Below are 20556 nucleotides of genomic sequence, written 5' to 3' on the forward strand. Positions count from 1 at the left end.
CTTCCGTATTATTGAGGCTCCGCCGTCACCTTTTAGCCTCACTTTGTCCCCTATAGTTCCATTCTTCCTCTGACTTCTTTTTATTTTTTTTCCTTGTGCTACCTCCGCTACGCTCTGTTATTGTACTTCTCGTTCTTCCTTCCACCTCTGCCCCTCTTCATCCTGTCTCATTTCTTTCCCTCATCTTTGCTCATTCACTCACTTTGCTTTTTCCATCACACTCCTCTTGCTCGTGGTTCTGGGCAATGTTCACCAAGCATATTGGCACAGGCTGGTGGTCGATGAGTTTTGCCATGATTACACTCGCGCACATGCAGACACATCCGAATGTGCGTGCACACACAGACCTGTTGGAGATTGTGGTTGATGAGCAATGCCAGACTCTCAGCATCCATGCCTATCAGAGCTGCTCAAGAAACCTCATTAGGCCTCCTGGCCGCAGCGTGGCACTGGCTTCGATACTTGCCAACCTGCCTTTTTCACCCGGGGACGAATTTGAAGTCCTGTGGCTATACACTTTTCAACATCCACAGTCATAAGTAGTAACTTTGAATCACTGATCAGAAACTTGTTCTGCAACTCCAGACTTAGGCGGTGATCACATTGGAAGACTCTGAGCCAAGGTGAACAGTGATGTTGCCAACCTCTGCTTATTGGGTAGCCCTAAAAGGTTGCTCACAAAGTCGTCAAAGAACATGTTAATTCTAATGCTAGAATGTTAATGCTGGTGGGACCGCTCTGTGGGTAGGAAGCGCTGTGGTTTGAACCATAGACTGTATAAAGTCCATCGTGAAGCCAAAGAAAGTAGAGCTCTCCCTGGTGACTGGCTGCAGTAAAGCTTCACCTTCTCCATGTTATTAGATGGGAAAATACATGTCAAATATATGTTTTTCAAGGATAGTTTCTGTCATTTTGTGTAGTTAATATAATACTGATGCATGTTCAAGTGTTAATTTTTATGCCAAGTTTCATTTTAGTTAGCTATTTGACACTATAGAAACAGGGTGTGACATCATGATGACTATGAGTTTCCATGTCAACTGCTCCATGAACCGTTTCCATAGGAAATTTTGCCGGGTAATCGATAACACGACCCCACCGTCAGATTGTACTGCGCAGAGATGTAAGATGGCACCCGTGTCCCTGGGAAAATAACCTCATGTTTGGCCAGTGCCAGGAAGTGGGGATGTGTTGTCCATATTTATATACAGTCTATGTTTTGAACTCTTTAGATCAGAAGATTTCAGTTCCTTATGACGAGAGTGCTGAAAGACCTTGAGCACATCACATAAGCTTCAAGTTAGTGGAAGTGCTCATTGTGCCTATCATTTATTTCCAGTAACTGTCCACAGTTTTAAGTCTTTGCGCTGCTCTCATGCGTGTGTTTGAATAAATGCGAGTGCGCGTGATGATTTATGTGCTGTATACATGGTTATAAGTTTGCAACTTTCCCCTGAAGCTACGGCTGTAAAACAATTTTGTTTTCATTTCCAAATTTCACGGTAGCAAAAAAGGCAAGAGTGATGACTAAGCCTCTGACGCTGTAATATATTCAGGCCTTCAGACACATTGATATGCAGTGGAGCTGCCCTGTCTGAGATATTGTAAGTCCATATATTCATCAAGTTACAGGCCGACACAACCCTGTTTGATGCTTCTGGTTTGAAGCAGGTTACTGTGTTTGGCTGTTGTTACTCAGTTTAATATCAGCCTAATGTCAATAATTTTGCAGTGGCACGGTGACAGCAATAAAGATGGGTGGCATTGTGAGCTGATTAGTTGTGCAGTGCATCACATTAGTGTCCTGCCTCTCAGTGTGCGCCTCCTTCAGGAAGGTCCAGGATGTGACATACAGTACAGCCGGCTGGTTGGCAGTTTGCTGCAGTGTGGGCTGAATTGACAGCTAAACTTTGGTCCTCTCTTATTCTCCATCTTTCTTCATCATCTCAGCCCCAACCCCACCCCAACTGTCACCACTGAGGTGGGTAGGAGAGACAAAAAAAAAAAAACGTCCTCACTCCCCCTCTTCTCTCTCTCTCTCTCTCTCTCTCTCTCTCTCTCTCTCTCTCTCTCTCTCTCCCTCTCTCTCTCTCTCTCTCTCTCTCTCTCCTCTCTCTCTCTCGTCTCCTCTCTCTCTACCTCTCCTCTCTCTCTCTCCTCTCTCTCTCTCTCTCTCTCTCTCTCTCTCTCTCTCTCTCTCTCTCTCTCTCTCTCTCTCTCCCTCTCTCCCTCCTCTCTTCTCTCTGTGGTCTCCAGACTGCAGCAGCATACCATCAATCCTCCGGCTGTCAGGTTCTATTCAGCCTGCCTGCCACTGGCACTCTTAAACCACCAAGTTACATAACGAAGAAAGAGAGAATAGGGGACTAAAGAAAAGACAGTGTTGAAGAAGGTGCGAAATGAGAGAAGAGGGGAGGGTCAAGAGGGAGGGACGGAAGGTGAGAGATAAGAAAAAGTAAATAATAGACACGTGCAGGAAGAGGACAGATTTTGTCACCGTGCCCTGGATTTCTGGACCCACACATCTCATAGTTAATCTCCAAAATGCAAATAGTACCACAATTAAAAGCAACAGCATTCGCTGAATAAAAAATAAATAAACTGAAAGCACATATTGACAGCCAGTCAGACTAAACCTATTACATAAAAATGTATACCTTAACTAAAACATGATGCCCTTTTCAACAGCGAATCCCATTCCCATGCTGTGATCCAGTTCTGACAAACTGTTAATTTTCTGTGATTTCTCATGAACTAATGGACTACAGCTAAATCTAAACATTGGTGCAGGCGCCCTTCTATGTCACAGGATGGTTTTATATGTAGCGCCTGTACAGATTTAGAATTTCCCATAGACCAGCTTTCCCCTGCAAAAATCATGTGGGTGAGGGAAGTTTGGGCTGCCTCCTAAGCTGACTTCTATTCTTAGTCTGTGCGATTACTATCCTGCAGGTTTACTACTTCTGTATTCCTTGCATTTTACCGAGTGTCCTATCATGTCAGGTCAGTTTTTACAAAAAAAAAGCCAAGAGACAGATGAGGTGGGTAGCGAGACTGCAGCTGGACAATGGGAAATCTGTATGGGGAAATGTTTAAGAGGTCGGCACAGTGTTGTGGTGGTTGGCGCTGATGCCTCACAGCAAGAAGGTTCTAGGTTCGAATCCATCGGCCGACTGGGGTCCGAAGAGATGCTTGTTGGGTTAATTGGTGATTCTAAATTGGCCGTATGTGTGAGTATGGTTGGCTGTTTCTCTGTGTTATCCCTATGATAGACTGGCGACCTGTTCAGGGTGTACCCCGCCTCCCACCCAACGACAGCAGGGATAGCTGAGCGTTTTTTCAGAAAATGAATGAATGAATTGTTGAAGAGAGGCAGGGAGACTCAGATGGAGTGCTACAACAAAGTCTCGCTGAAGAGAGGGATCAGAAGAAAGGATGCTGCCACTAGCTGGACTAGAGACTCTCTTCCTAAGGGGGTTGTGTATTGATGAAAACCTGCAAATTTCAAAGCAAAGGTATGTTGTGGCCTTGAGACACAAGGCTCAGGCTTAGCTTCACCCCATTTTTGATTGTTTGCGGATGATTCATCCACCAAAGTGCCTTGAGAGCCTCTTCTGCACACATCACGTCTGTGTGCATTCCATGATTCTGTCTGGGCAAGAGCAGAGGGAATTCTTGTAAGAGCATTGTGGGTTTCCATAAGCGCTGACATGTTGCTCAGCTTGTCTGAGCTCCTTCTGTCACTCCGTCACTTTCAGAAAATATCGTAAACCAATCTTTGTGCGAGTGGTGTGCTGGAGTATTGGAGATTCGCACCTTGCCAACTGTAACACAGGATATGCAAGCAGATATGAATGAGACTGTTCGTTTAGATAATGGTAAACAGGATGGTACGGCTTTGACTCACCCACCACTGTTGGAAAATGTATTTGATTATAGTCTAAATAGGATTTAGAGTACCATCTGTGTGGGTGAACCGCGTTGTTATTGTATCTGTACTGAACACCCCAGCGTTTCACACTTTTAAAGAACAGCAGGATTACTTTGTTCACAGAGTATGTGGGTGTCACAGAATATAACGAATTCACGCTGACAAACTTTTGCCACTGTTAATGTTCGCTGTGAAGAGTTGGAAACTTTTGGGGTCCAATGTATTCCATCCCCATGGCCTTCATTACAATTAGGAGTGTGGGTGTAGGGATGGTGAGTCGTGGTGTGTGACTGATGGCAATTCGAATAGGACTACCTTGCTTACACCGGGCCTGCGTTGCCCATTAATACAGCTATACTTATTCACAGTTTGAGGCAAACAAAAGTCATGAAATAAATCCTCCGCCCTTTACCTTCTCCCCATATAAAACTGAGACATGTAATAGCAAATGCTGTATAGGGTTGTGTTAAGGTTTTAAGGAGCTTTTTTTTATGCAAACATGGTCATTACAACATTGCTGTGTTCTTCACTGCCCAGTAAAAACTAAGGCTGCAGGAGGGGGCCTCCTTAAATCACTCTGATTTACCCAGGTCTGGGTGCGTGTGTGCGTATTTATAGGACAGTGTGTGAAAGAGAGACTCTCCAGAGTGTTTGCACACACACACACACACACACACACACCATCACACACATGCAGGCCATTCTCTCACTGGCAAAGAGGCAGCCTTCTTGCCGCAGAGCGTGTACTTGAGAAAGGACACCTGAGTTTGTAAATCTGTCCTGCTCTCTTTCTCTCCTCACCTTGCTGTCTGTTCTACTTTCGGTCTCATTTTTCTTTATCTCAGTTTTTAATCACCTCCTCTCCTTTTTCTTCCCACGACTTTTCCTTTATTTGTTTACTTTTGTTTTCCTTCCGGCTCGACCTTTTCCTTTCTGTCTGTCTGTCTGCCTTACTTTCTGTCTGTCTGTCTTTCTTGTGCGCACACACAAACACACACACTTTGCCATGTTTGATCACTGATCGGTTTCACGGTGTGGACTCATTTTATTATTTGAAGACTCTTGTCTTCCTAACTTGAATCAAATGCCCCTTTGATACACAGCATATGTTTCTACAACCAGCTATTATACTGTGCCTCCTGATTACTTCTTTCAAAGTTGCCAGTTTGTGTCTTGCTCTTCTTGTCTTACCGTCTGTTGTTTTCTTGAGTGTGGCAGTGCATAAATGCATGACACATTTTTTTTTTATATATAAAAAAATTTATCCCTAATTGCTACATCCTACATAAACCTACATCCCCGCAGTATACATTCAACACTGTGGCAATTCCCTCATGTTTTTTCACAGCGCCCCATGTTGAAATTTTGGCTGCAATGGAAATTCTCACTTCCCTTAATTAGATCAAGGAATCTGCAGGAAGTCTTGTACTGTTTATCCACCCATTAGAGCTCATTAGAAAGCGGAGTTGCACTCCCCGAGCTCTTTAAGTAAGCCGTATAGACGACACTGTTTGATGTTTTTTTTTTTTTTTCTCTTACTGTTAGACATGAAAGTAGCCAGAGCTGAACCGTTACACTGCAGATTGGCTTGGCTTCAGTTCAGATTTTTTTCAGTTGAAACCAATCAGCATGTCAGGTAATGCTTTTATATTTATGTATACTGTACTAGAGACATGCAGCACGGACAGATTAAAATTGCATTAACAAAGTCTGTTTGCAGTCAACATTGCTAATGACTTTTAAATGTCTGACTATAAGAGTCCAGATGTACATTTTTTTGAGCCAGAAACAAATGAGGACATGTTTATGCGAACCGTCGGATATAAAGAAAACCAAATGTTCTCTGTGTTGTTTTTTTAAAGCAGCGAAAGAAAATCTTCTCCAGTCTTGACAATCATTATCAGAAACAAAAAAGGTTCAGAGGAGGGTCGACTCTGGTTACTTGTTCAGTTACATCCCTCAGGACCTTGTTTACTTATCATATTTACCTTACTTTGTACCCCATACCGCCAACGAGATTAAATTTGAGCCCAGCACAGTCACAGCCAAATCCTTGTAGAGCCCTTTCGTACTTTGAAATGCAAAAAAAGAAGAAGCTAGAAATAGCTCTTCCCAGTAAGATATTAAAAGTCTGGTGGTGTTAGGGGGTTGGAAGCTTTCACGAGCCATTGCACCAACAGAATTTTCCAACCACATATCATAATTAGCGCTTCTTTTTTCCTGTTTTTCCTGCATGAAAAGGGCTGCTATATTAAATTTGTCTGTTCAAATACTCATTGCAGATGAACCATGTATAGAAAAGTTTTTTCTATTTTGTTATCCAATTACATGTACATTCAGTTTAGCTGATGCCCTAATTTGTACTTTAAAGCCCAATGATTTTTTTTTACTGAACCAAATGAAGAGTACACACACTGGCTACTTATGTGTAAAGCTCAGCATTCAACCAAACACAACAAGGCTCTCCATAAACGTGTTAAACAAATACTTCATGGCCGTGCTGCATCGACACACACATACATACACGTAAATTAGCATCTGTAGCACACAGTGGATGTATCATACAGAGAGATGAAGCAGTCAATTAACAGAGCCAATGTAGTGAGTGAATGTGATTCAAATTGCTGTTTTGCTGGGGCACTGATTCACGTCAGCACTGGGAAATAGGACAGTGGGACTGTCAGCATGATAATCGTAAGATAAAGATTAGAAAGACTAACTTTAGGTTGTACTGAGTATTAGTTTAGCTTTGGCAATAAGATGCTGAAACTCATCTTGGTGACACGTCTCCATCCTTTCAGTTTCTTTCCACTTTCTCTTCCCCTTCCTTTCCTTAATTAGATCTCAGGCGGACGCTATTAGTTCATGAGCAGAAACCCTTTCACTGAATTAGCATTGCCATTGTTATACGGCATTTATTCAGCTAGCTGTTGTGGCTAATTACATTTCTGCCCCTCACACCAGATTTCTGTCAACAGCCTCAACGCAGTAATCACATTTCTTTTAGCATTAATTTGCACGCACGACGACACGGAGATATGATGAGAGCACATAGGCGTCGTGTCGCACACGCGTACACACACACACACGTATGTGGATGTATACGATTACTCGGACACATGCTCATACATATGGAGGAAGACACACGCGAGCCATTGTGTAGGCAAATGTCAAGTCGGCTTGCTTCCCCCATGAGGCTCAGTGTCGGATGAGATTGTGTTTCTTTAGTGAACGCCGCACACTTGGTCCCAGTGTGAATTTGGTTTTGTGCGTTCGGGGGGGAGAGTTAGAGGGAGAGAGAGAGAGAGAGACAGAGAGAGACAGAGAGAAGGGGGGCAGTGAAGAGATATGTTGCATAAGGGGGTGCAGTGGAGTGTGAAAGAGAACAGGTGGCTTCTGTTTCTGCCATCGAGCTTTATGTGCCATCTTCCCCATTGTGCTTGCATGTGTGTGTGTGTGTGTGTGTGTGAGAGAGAGAGAGTGTGAGATCCCATTGCTTTGTGAATGGGGATTTGTGCATATACCTCAAGTACATGTCTCCATACATGTTATCTTGTCCTTGATTAATGAATGTGTGTGTGCGTGTGTGTGTCTGTTCTTTAGTGAGCACTGTTCCAGTTGGTTTAGAAACAATTAGATGGATCTGCAGGAGCCCAAAGAGATCGTTCTCCAAATGTCACCCAATTAACAATCTATACTGAACGCACAAGAGCACTCTTGTCTTTTAATGCTCACTGTCTCTCTTGGTCTCCGACTGTCTGCCTCTTCCTCTCTCTCTCTCTCTCTCTCTTTTTCTCTAAAGATGTGTTCGGTAAATTTTTAATTTTTTTTGACAGAGAGCAGAGTGAATGATAAAGTTTATTGTTTTTCTGCTTCTCTCTTTCTCCCCCTCTCTCAGACCAGTCATCCAGGCCGGTGGTCAGGACCAGGCAGCAGCAGCAGCAGTCAGCCTCCAAGGGACCGAAGAGCGGCGCGGGGTGTGGGGTCAGCGCACGCAGGGGACCTCTCTAACCAGCACCTTCCCCATTACTATCCACCCCTGCACGGCCGGCCCGCTGCTTCCGAGCGACACGCTGCCCGGGAGGAGCGCCACTACCAGGGGGTACTGGCGCCGCCCTCGGCCCGCAACCCTGTCCTAAACCTGGCTCCAGGCGCCTCCTCTAACTCGTCCCCTGCCGTTTCTGCGGCGCCGGTCCAAGCCTCACCTGCTGCGACGGGCCAGCTTCAAGTTTCACACCCGGGCCTCGGTCCAAATCAATGCCCGGGCTCCGCTTCGGTGGCTGCTAATCACGCCTCAGTTCCGTTTTTGTCCTCCAAGCAACCAGAGGGGGTGTCCTCTTCCTCTGAGTCCTTAACTCCAGGGGGAGGAGGTGGAGTGAGTCTGTCAGGTGGGGTAAGGAGAGGAGGAGGAGGAGGAGGAGGAGATCATCATCCCCCCAGTCATATTCCTCGTGCAGTTGCAGCCAGCGTCTCATCAAGCCTCCACAGTCTTGCGAGTAGAGGGAGCCCATCTCCGAGCATCTCATCATCCGACCAAGCCTCCCCTCCACCTCCTACTCCCTCCTCAGCCTCCTCTTCCTCCTCCTCGTCCTCCGCGTTTGCCGGCCGTTTAGGGCAACCACCTCGAGGCCCTCTGTCCCTGCATAGCTACAGCCGTAAAAATGTCTTCCTCCAGCACTCCCTGCATACTGCCGAACTGCAAGCTCTGACGCAGAGAGACAGTTGAGGGCACTCGAACATTTACACCATTCCAAACATTAGCAGCCATATCATCAAACTCAGTGACACGTGTGACTTTAAAGAAAGAAAGGAAAAAAAACAACAACAAAAAAAAAAAAGAACGCTGCTACTTTTGTGAAAGTTGCTCATGTTTTATTGTCTCGGTTCCACTGAATCATCAACCACATGGGTTTTAAAATCACTCTTGTCTCTCTTTCGCATTCCAGACCAGCCCTTTGCTGACATTTTGTTCGTAGATTTGCTCGCTTGAAAAACGCACTCATAGTTTACACACACACACAAACACAGTCGGGCTGTGAGTACGGAGGAAAAAAAAAAAAAAAAAAAGGCACTCACCCGTCTATCAGAACTCCCACGTCGTGTCATGCTGACAGTTTAGACGTGCTTACGCCCACAGACACACACAGACTCACAACCTCGCCACAAATCTAGTCCCGCACGCTCGAAACACACACTCTGACACAAAGACTTCATCTGTGATATCTCTGCTTCACCATCTGCACAAAGCACAGGGTGTTAAAGCTGACTAAAGACATGAGGTGTGTGCACCGTTAAAGATTTATTTTTTTAATCCGTTTATTTGACCCGTTTTTACCAGTGACAACCATGTGCTGCTCGAGGGGGCTGTGGGACCGACCGTAATTTGTGCTTGGACGGATACATCCTCACGTTGCCAAATCCTGCGTCCGATCGAATCTTCTAATGCATGCTTTTTAAAAACGTACGGAAAAACACACAGGTGAGCATTTTGTACTGCGACAAAAACTGGGATCGGATTGAAGTCTCGGTATCAACTTTTATTCCAGTGTTTCAAAAAAAGGAATTCAAAAACATAACCTCTAAGATATTAGCCTGTTTGTATCGTGTCCGGAGAGGAAATTCCTCTCCTTCTGCTCACATTAACAATTAGATGTACTCTTTTTTCTAGAAATACAACTTTGCAATATTACCCGCATTATATACAAACTTCCATGTCTACCTTGCAATGTTAGAATAGTACAGTACTCATGTAGTGAAGAGTTTCATTCTAAAATCAGTTACTGTTGAAACAATTTGATATACAAGATTAAAACCCTCAAACGATAAGTTTGAGCTGACCAAGATGTTGGGATTTGACGCGCGTTTCCAAAATAGGGAACAAAGTATCAGGTTTTCGAATGAATCCCTTCGAATCTTCTTTGGGGCTGGGTGTTGACCAGGGATACGTATTGGTGCTCCTCTAAATGACAGATCTCAGATCTCAGATAGTGACATTAGAGCTGACATGTTTTCTATGACAAGTCCGCTGAGGCAATTATTTGGGCAGAGTGTGATAATAGGACAAATATTGCACAGAAACTTGTGTAGTTAATAAAAAAAAAAATAGATTTTTCAAACTTTCTTGTTGGTAAAAATAAGCACGGGTATTTCACCGATACCCAGTCCTAATGTGTTAGCCTCCTTTTATCTTCCCGATCTCAGATGTGTTGGTTACATTTCAAAATAACTGACCTTATGAGATGTCTTTTGCTATAATACACTGATCAGTTTTGTTGGTTTGGATCCTGGGACACGCACCCATTGAGTGGATTTTATATGAACTCTAACTGCCATGACCTGCTCACTCATACATCCTTCACTTTTTGGGGACAAAGTGAGACCCCCTCCCACCGTTTTTTTAACCACTCGACAGCATAACGACCTTTTCGGTCCGCCACTGTTGAATACATTGGCTCTTGCTGAACTGACAAGAATATCGAACTGTCCTGTCTTTCCCTATAGGCTTTGCGGTTAACAAATATTATAATATCACCTGGGGGGGGGGTAGGAGCCTGCCCTGCTGCGGAGGTGCGGACGAGCAGCTCACAGCTCCTGGCGTCTACAGATGCCAGGGAGGTTTTGGAGAAACTGTTGACCTTGTCTGTCCCTAAACGGCACCTGGCTGTAGGGTAGCTGTAAAAAAAATTCCGTGAGTGTGCTGTAATGCGCACTTGAAGATGCAGGGTGAAGAAAAGCCAGCTATGCTCCCGGTGTTGGAAGCAACAACTCTTTTTCCTTTGCTCAGACTTTGCCCCGTCTTTTAATCCCCTATTGTTTCCACCTCCCCCCCCCGTCTCCACCCTGTTTTTTTGTTGTTTTTTTTCCTCTTCACATATACACTCTTCTCCCTCTACTGCACATTTGCCTCCCTCTGTCCCCCAGCATCCATCTCCATAGCACGCAAACTGTAGCTGCTTTTGTTTCTCTTTTATTTTTCCTCCGCTATCTTTCATTTCCACCTCCTTCGTCTCCCTCTATCATGTCCCAGGTCTCTCCTCCTTCTTCCCTCTATCGCTCTCCTCTGCCTATCCTGCTTACCCAGAGCTGGTATTGTCATCCAGTGTGTTTGTTACAGACTCCGATGCAGTGGCTCTCAGTCCTGGGCATTGGGACCTGCAGCGCTGCCGCTTTTCATTCCAGCTTTCTAATCAGTCAGTAATTTTACACCTGGTAAATGCAATTAGCTACCTGGTAGGATAGACGGGGCGGCAGTAATGTTGCTCCCGAGGACCTGGACTGAGAACCGGGGCTGTAATACAGACTAAACATTCCCTGCACGGTTTGTTTACAGGTGGAGGGTAACAATGCTTTGCCGCTGGCTGACCTCTCAAGAAATTCCATTTGCATCCCCCGTCGATGCATGCATCATAATGTAGTTGACATCATATGAAAATGTCCTGAGAGAGTATTTAACCTTGTTTTGTGCTGCGCGCTCAGATTTCTTTTCTTTCGGCTTGGAAAAGCTTACCACAGAGGTAGGCTGCTGGTTATGCCACATGTCACAACAGGAACAGGGCACATATGAGGTGGTGGTTCAAATGTGACATTGAGGACTTTGCAGACCTTTTAAACTCTCTCCAGTGTGTTTCACATCTTGGAAACAATGGTTTGCAAAAGTGGGCACACACCTCACGAACCTCCCAATCGTCATTTTCACGTCGCAGCATGTTGTGCATTTCAGACACTACATCACATTTATTTGGAAGTTATTTATTTTTGCCTTATTTATATTTATTCCGATAGGAGCAGCTCCCTTAAAAGCATCTAGGCACTAACGCATAAAGATGGTAGCCATGGTAATAATCACGATGGAGATAATCATGTTGTTGTTATTATTTTATTGAATCAGATTTTATGCTGCCATAGCTCTTTAATGCTCTTACTGTGATTTTTATTTGTTCTGTCTTCTGTTTGAATTGCTGTAATAATTGAATTGAATTGTATAAGTGTACATATATTACTGATACTGGTTGATGAACAGTATGTGTTCATATAAATGATAATGGTAGGGTTCACCTTGTTGTTTGTTGGCACGCAAGAGATTAAAACACGACTAAAAGAGATTTTTTTATTTTTTTTTTTCCCCATTGAAGTGTCAAATGCCGTAAGAGGTCTGAGCTATTACCAAAGTATGTCAGGCTGTAGTTACACTTCAAAAGAAATACAAAAGTGACAAACACAATGAATTTACTTGTTAAATTTGACCAGTTCACTCAGAAGGTGTTGGTTTGATGGTTATAACTTCCCCTCTTTGAAACCTTGCCTTTGCACTCGCTATTTTTGCTTGGGACGACTTTGAAAGACTTTGCGGACTGCGTCGGAAAAAGAGGACGATGCTAATCTGTTAAAAGCTGCTTTTTTTTTGCCGTTCAGGTTAACATCTGTGTCTGTGCATATAAACCCATTGGGTAGACTCACACTGTGAGCCCCCGACCAGCTAGCCCATATATTCATTAGAAATAATCCACCTTCACAGATGTGGAGGAACTCTCTTTGTAGAGTTGTTTTTCACGTTTTGTGCTCCTTCTACGCCGTTTTTTTCCAAATCTCTTTGACGAGAACCGATTTAATGGGCTAATGCATGGTCACAAAAACGGTGTATGTTTACCCAAAGTATTCCTCTTCAGTTTCTGCCCAGCATAGTTTTTGTCAGCCTCACGGTTGTTTGTTCACAAGAGAAAATGTTTTATCAAAAGATTTTTTGTCCACTGTGTCCTTAATGTTAATATTTAATACAAATAAAATTGATGAAAGCATCAAGTGGGGACTGGTTTATTCAGTGTTTGGATTTTGCAGCATCAATGTCAGTCATTATGAAATCAGGTGTATCTGTTGAGCGGCTGAGACGCGTTGAATGAAGGATTCCGCTCCCATTCAAAAGTGCACTTCAAAAAAAATAGTGAATCTAGGGGGACCTCGGCTCCCTCTCTCACGCTCTGTAGATTTCCAATCCCTAAAGAAAAGAATGAATAAAATCAAAGACTGAAAGTAGAGCATACAACAAAGCAATGAGTAAAGTATCTTATGGGCCATCTCTCTAAAAGACTGACTAAGAAAAACTTTTCCAGCTGCACCATTTGATCGGCCTTTAAAAGCCTGTGATGGCAGTGGGCGCAGAGGGAAGTAATTCTACCTCAGTTGACATTCGCCTCCAACCTATTTGAGTGAGTTTCCATTTGGCAGTGACCATAAAGTACGGAAGTGTTTCGAAAATCAATTACATTAGCATGAGTTTATGTGCATGCATGTATGTGGTGTGTGTGTGTGTGTGTGTGTGTGTGTGTGGGATGCAGACTTTGACTGTTTACCCCTTAGGGAGGACCTGTGCACGCTTCTCATTTCTGGACTCACTCAATTAGTGTTGCCGATGTTATGACTGGCTGAGATGCGCGCACACACGCAGGGTTAGAAGACAGCAGTTCTGATACTAACTTGCTGTAATTGCTATAACAGAAGGTCAGCACATCAGTAAACACACTGCTGATTTACAGCGCTTTGAAGTCCAAAGAGATCAAGTGCAAGACGGACGGGATGTGTATTTGTGCTGTTGATGATGAATCCTCGATGGGCTGGTAAACGAGCGTTTCTCTTGCATCATGTTAGTCTAAAAGGTCTACTGCTTAAACGACTGATAAAGGGAAAGCACAACTGATACCATCTTCTTTTTTTTTTTGCCATGTCAGTATATATATTTTTTAATTAGTTAGTAGTAGTTTAATTGAACTACACTATATTACCAAAAGTATTCGCTCACCTGCCTTTACTCATTCTATGAACTGAAGTGCCATCCCATTCCTAACTCATAGAATTCAATATGATGTCGGTCCACCTTTTGCAGCTATTACAGCTTCAACTCTTCTGGGAAGACTGTCCACAAGGTTGAGGAGAGTGTTTATAGGAATTTTTGACCATTCTTCCAAAAGCGCATTGGTGAGGTCACACACTGATGTTGGTCGAGAAGGCCTGGCTCTCAGTCTCCGCTCTAATTCATCCCAAAGGTGTTCTATCGGGTTCAGGTCAGGACTCTGTGCAGGCCAGTCAAGTTCATCCACACCAGACTCTGTCATCCACGTCTTTATGGACCTTGCTTTGTGCACTGGTGCACAGTCATGTTGGAAGAGGAAGGGGCCCGCTCCAAACTGTTCCCACAAGGTTGGGAGCATGGAATTGTCCAAAATGTTTTGGTATCCTGAAGCATTCAATGTTCCTTTCACTGGAACTAAGGGGCCAAGCCCAGCTCCTGAAAAACAACCCCATACCATAATTCCTCCTCCACCAAATTTCACAGTTGGCACAATGCAATCTGAAATGTACCGTTCTTCTGGCAACCTCCAAACCCAGACTCGTCCATCAGATTGCCAGATGGTAAAGCGTGATTCATCACTCCAGAGAACGCGTCTCCACTGCTCTAGAGGCCAGTGGCGGCGTGCTTTACACCATTGCATCCGACGCCTTGCATTGCACTTGGTGATGTGTGGCTTGGCTGCAGCTGCTCGGCCATGGAAACCCATTCCATGAAGCTCTCTGCGTACTGTACTTGGGCTAATCTGAAGGTCACATGAAGTTTGTAGCTCTGTAGCAATTGACTGTGCAGAAAGTCGGCGACCTCTTTGCACTATGCGCTTCAGCATCCGCTGACCCCTCTCCGTCACTTTACGTGGCCTACCACTTCGTGGCTGAGTTGCTGTTTTTCCCAAACGCTTCCATTTTGTTATAATAGAGCTGACAGTTGACTGTGGAATATTTAGGAGCGAGGAAATTTCACGACTGGATTTGTTGCACAAGTGGCATCCTATGACAGTTCCACGCTGGAATTCACTGAGCTCCTGAGAGCGGCCCATTCTTTCACAAATGTCTTGTTTCACAGTCTGCATGCCTGAGTGCTTGAATTTATACACCTGGGGCCAGGCCAAGTGATTAGAACACCTGATTCTGATCATTTGAATGGGTGAGCGAATACTTTTGGTAATATAGTGTAGTTTAATTAGTCAAAAGTAGTCAAAGGCCCACTTCTTGTGATACATTTTTTTTTACAGGAATCTCCATGGCAACTGAGCAACGGGCAACAAGAATCAGTTAAAATATTTGGTGCCAATAAAAGGAAACTGAGTTAAGATATCCTGGAAACTAGTTCACGATCTTATAAAATTGCCCAAGAATCAAATACAGACAGATCATCTGGACGGTTAAAGCTCATAGCGGCTGCTGAAAACTAAGTCAAGGACGGCCAGCTGAACCCAGTTCTTTAAAAGTTAAACTCCAAGTTGCAGAAGTAGCAAATGTTGGTCATATGTTAATAGTTTTTAATTTTTTTGCATGGAGAAAATGCCCCCCAAAACGCATGCCTTCACCATACAAACCAGTATTTATTAAAGAGATGTCCACCGAGGTAGTGGGCGAACTCCAGAGCAGCCACAAACACGGGTGACGTGGGTGAAATGATGAATTGAAATAGAAATAGCTGATTTTGGGCGAGAGCCATGAAAGCCTATAAAGCACAGCCAAAGGGAAACCTACACCGGCTCGTTACGTGCCAGCAGAAAGCCAGTGATCGTGATCTCGCATTACTGAACTTCTTACATTACTGAACAATGTATTTGAATGAACAAAATCCTTATAAAATGCTGAACTGCTAACTTCCCAACAGTTTATGACTCCATGACTGCATTAAAGCGCTGCCCAGTTGGTGCACCGTGAAAGCCTGTTTACTTTATGAGGGAACAGATATGATTGCATTGGATTTTCTGGATGCAATCAGGGTTCAGTGCAATGAAGGAAGCTCAATGACACCTACAGTAAAATGAAGGCATTTATATGTCGATAGTAAAGCCTTGTGTTACTTTGCACGGCAAGTGACATTGAAGGAACCTGGGTCTTTGCTTTACTTTAATGTAATTTATTGTCCCTCTAGGCTAATTTGTCTTGGACTCAAGTGCTGTTCACATAAATGCCTGCACAGTTACAATAAACTGCAAAATCACAACAGTAAATAAATCAAATCTTGCACCACCACCCCCCCAAGCCACACGCAGAATCATACACATAATACATTTGGCTCACAGCCCATAACAAAACACCGTGGAACTAATGCACAGTCCCAGCAGCCTCGGGCTGCAGTTTGATTTAAAAGTTTGATGGAAGTAGGCAGGTCCAGGAACATACTTCCTGTCAGGGACACTTACCTTGACACCTGGCTCTTACCAAAGCCGGGGATCTCCAGGGGCGGAGTAAATTTAATCATCAACATGCAAAATGAGACATAACTCGGTCTCCTACAAGAGCCTGCTCAATAATTTGATTTTTTTGGGGGGAAAACAACCATGATTGCTAACAGCTTCATAGGTGTCAAACTGAAAAATATGATTGCACAGGTTTTTGTGCAAAGACCTCTATCCACTGACGCAACCAAATTCATGAAACTGTGAGTCAGTGCTCAGTTTTTTGTGGACTTCTTTGCTTGAAAGAAGCTTAGTAGTCATTGTAAGGCGTACTACAAGTAAGTGCAGTCCATTCAGTGCAAAAGTTAAACGTAATAAAATGTAATATAAAATATATGCATTTCAACGGGACTCAGAAGACCCAACTTTTTCAACTGCTACCAGTGATTTGATTTAATTTAATTTAATTTAATTTAAAAAAAATAAATATATATATACTTTGCTTTAAGTTATCTAGTGATTTAGCAAGCAGCAGTAAATTAGTACATTCCTGAATTTCCGGGATGTACCTGAACTGCTCTTCACGGGAGGAGGCCTAACTCGAGTTCACGTCGACGACGCTGCACCTGCGTCGAGGCAGAGAACGGAGTCGGGAGGCACGTGGGTAGCAGCGAGTTGGACAATGTCCGTGGAGTATTCTGTGATGAAGGACCTCGAGTCAACGCTTTGCCACCGTTTGGTATCAGGTAGGTGAGGCTAACGTCGTTTTCCTGCTGCGTAAAAAAAAAAAGTTTGCCGAGTGAATGTCGCTGCTTTTCTAGCTTTACACCAAACAAATGTCTGTGGCCTCACAGGACAGGTAACTCTCCATCCTCGTGTCAGTGACGCGCCTCTTCTGTGTTCGATGTTGTTGTTTGTTGTTGATGTTAATTAACTGTAGTATTCAGCATATGTCTCCCTTGACTGAAAGGTGATTGTTGACTCTTTTATTGTTTAGTCCATGTGTGAAAGTCATGTGTTGGATACATGCATTGACAGACTTTGGTTTTAGTGTCAACAAACTTTGCATCTCAATTTATTTCGTCTTCATTCTCAGATTTGTGGCCTGAAGGAGATTTGTTGTGTAGATTATCTTCCCTTTGTTGTCTATCTGAACCTGTTATTGCAGTATTTGGGAGAGGATTCAATTTTATTTTCACCTCATTCAACTTCTAGTGTTAAACTTACACTGATCAGCCACAACATTAAGACCATTAAGACAGTAGAAGTTTGACAGTGGTCACATTGACCATCTTGTGACAATTCAGTGTTCTGCTGGGAAACTTTTGGACCTGGCATTCATTCATGTGGATGTTACTTAGACATGTAGCCTACCACCCACCTAGAGCAGACCAGGCACCCCCACCCCATAGCAATGACACTCCTTGATGGCAGCAGCCATCCCCAGCAGGATGCAGCCTGACACAGACACACACAAATATGGTTCAGGAACAACTCAAAAAACATGAAGAACCGCACAAGGTGTTGACCTGGCCTCCAAATTCACTAGATCCCAAACTGATAAAGTATCTATGGGATGCACAGATCCACAGAGGCCCCTCCCCTCAACCCATAGGACCCAAAGGCCCCCACTAAAAACACTGTGTTGCCAGACACCACAAGACACCCTCAGAAGGCCCATGTCCACAGTCACAACTGTTTTGGAGGCACAAGGAAGACCTACACAATATTAGGAAGATGGTCATAATGTTATGCCTGATCTGCGTATACTGTGGTGGTCTTCTAATCAACATTTACAAAGCGCACATGCTGCGGACCTTCCGTTCTCTTTGGACTTGCTGTTAGCAGAGGAGGACGGTACGGCAGCATGAGCGGAGCGGTAGAAGATGACGTCAGGTCTTTAGCGTTTCTCGCTGCATCTCGACTCCTAGACGGATCAATAACGGTATCTGAAGCGCTGCCAGACCACTCAGTCAGGCTGTCGCTTCTAGCTGTTGGCTTAGTGTGCTGTGACAGCCATGCTTCCCTTATGTCTGCAAGCCTGCAGTGAAGGGGTGAAGGAAGGTGGGTGGTGTTTGTGTATGTGTGCCTCAGACTGCTCTCAGTAATTTGCTGCTCGGATCTGCTTTGCAGTTCTGGCTAAAGTTAGATTTGGATTGAAACCATTTTCGGTGGTGATTGGTGATGCCTCTACTTGCACGCTGTGTGTGACAGAGAGAGTGTGTGTGTGTGTGTGTGTGTGTGTGTGTGTGTGTGTGTGTGTGTCTCAGTTGTCTCACCATGTCACTATACCATTTGTCAGAATCACTGTGGGTGTGTTGGATCCATTTAGCTTTGTCCCCCCATCTGTCTCTTGCTCTCTCTTCTGCTTTTCTTCCAGTTCCATCTTTATGTCGGTGTCCCTCTCTCTCTCGCTCTCTCTCTCTCTCTGTCTTTGTCTGTCCGAGCAAATCACTCTCGTTGTCCCCCCTAACTATCCAAAACAAACTTTGGTATTGTATTGCATCGCCAAAAGGCTATCGGATTGTTCGCTTTGCGGCGAAGGCAGACACGTGCTCTCAGCACAGCGTGCAGCCAGCCAGTCAGTCTTGGTACAAAGTCGCAACTGTCCCTCTAGCCCGAAGTTACAGAGTTTACACATTCACACAAACAGACACACACTCCCTGCCAGCTTTCTTACTGTTAAATCAGACTGTTACAAAAAACAAACGCACCGTACATACACAGAACTATAAAATTATGAACTGCTTATGTAAGATATATTTTTTTCCTTCCTTTAATGCAAACTTAGAGCTTAGAAGTATTTGGATTATAGCATAGTCATTTGTTACCTTTCATTATTTGGCTCAGTCCTTATAAAGAAGTTTATCTGCAGTTCAATAACACTTAGAATAGCACTTTCTTCAGTTTTTCAGCGCTGGCTCTCCTCACTTCAGTGTTCACTTGGCATCCGGTCATGTTCTTTCTGTCAGTCACTGACGGGAAGAGATGCCCCTTCTGTAAGCTCTTGGCTAAGTTTTCGTGAGATGTAAGATGTGACGAAGACGAAGAAGCGAGAATGATCCCCCTTGCCCTCAACATGCCTATCGTAGCCCGTGAGAAGATTGCAGTCCACATGAGTAATCTGGGCTGCGCTCCATCAATCTCAAAAGACAAAAGTGTGCTGCGCCGAGCCAAGATCTCCCTGATGCTCGTGGCATATGATTCATAGAAGACAGCCATCTAAATTTAAAGGTGATTACTGGAACGGTTCGCCCTTCGTTTTAGACGTGAAGCCGCGCACGAAAATAATGTGAGGCGTTGCTGACGGGAAAAGCGGTTTTAATACCAAGCAAGTCTTTGGCTCTCTTGTTTTCATAAATTATACTGCTCGGATGTAGAGATGTGCTTCCTCTACATCTGAGGAATCGAGATGAGTTTTTAACAGACCTCAGTTTTCATATTTAAACAAATAATTTAATCTTGATTAAATATATTTGCAATTAACAGTATTGCTGGGTGTTGGGTAATTGAGCCAACTCATTAGTTGCAGAGCTCTTTAAGCCTTGCCACTATGTGAAGCACTTTCATAATCACAGTGTACAGTAAAGCAGTAAAGGCAAAGAAAGGTTTTTGTAACTGCAAGTGAGTTTTGTCAGCAGTTAAGGTGGTGAAGCATCTTTTCACGGGCTACCTGGCCAAACTGAAGAATCAAATTAATGCAACCAAATTCAGCCCTAGACTTTTGTCAAATGAAAACAAATTGTGTTACGCTTTAGGAGAGAGCAGCATCTGCATATGAATATGCAGAATCTGTAGGCAGGGGACAAGAGTTTGGTGCCAGAAGCTTTCTGGTTTTCATTTGCAGTCTGAGTAGCATTCACCAGTCATGTTTGAGAAGGCTTTGGTTGCGGGTCAATGGGCAGAGAAAAACAACGGCCTGTCGGCTAGCGGGCTAGCATGCTGCTTTTGCCGAGCACGTATCTTAAACAGAAGCTAATAAGTGTGAAGTGGCTACTTTTAAAGCAGTCCTCTTATAGATGTCAGTCGTATCTTTTAAGATGTTGGGACACAACGAGTTGGTCACATTCACCACATCCATCCAAGCCATCGCATGCCGCTTCCTGTCTTGTCTAATAAATGCACACGTCCAATAGGAGAAGACCTGCGCTCATTTTGCACAGTTACCAGTGAGAAGTCCAGCTGGGTTTATTAAAATAATAAGCATTTTGAGAATGTATCTCTGCCAAGCACTTCAGATCATCAGGTTAGGGACATGTGGAGCCATTCACAGCCTCCTGGTTTCTCTGGCCTTGACAGCCATATCTGCTTCACAGTCGTGTTTTCTTCATAATTAGATTTCCACCTCAGGCTTTCTAGTCATCGCTGAGCTTCTTTCCTCACAACATGTCTGGTTCACCGTGTTGCCAGAAGAACGCTCTCCAGTTC

The 20556-nt window shown here is 44.0% G+C and overlaps 1 protein-coding gene across 1 annotated transcript in view; it reads left to right on the forward strand.

The window, feature by feature from the left end:
- Window positions 1-12737, forward strand: part of ccser1 (coiled-coil serine-rich protein 1) — a 119560-nt gene extending 106823 nt beyond the window's left edge. Inside the window, exon 11 of the mRNA XM_084551959.1 lies at window positions 7830-12737. Coding sequence (XP_084408085.1) covers window positions 7830-8657 — 828 coding nt within the window. The 3' untranslated portion in view covers window positions 8658-12737. The remainder of the gene's footprint in view (window positions 1-7829) is intronic.
- Window positions 12738-20556: the final 7819 nt, after the last annotated feature.

Source organism: Chelon labrosus, assembly GCF_963514085.1.
Source record: "Chelon labrosus genome assembly, chromosome: 9".
In the NCBI taxonomy this organism is placed as follows: Eukaryota; Metazoa; Chordata; class Actinopteri; order Mugiliformes; family Mugilidae; genus Chelon; species Chelon labrosus.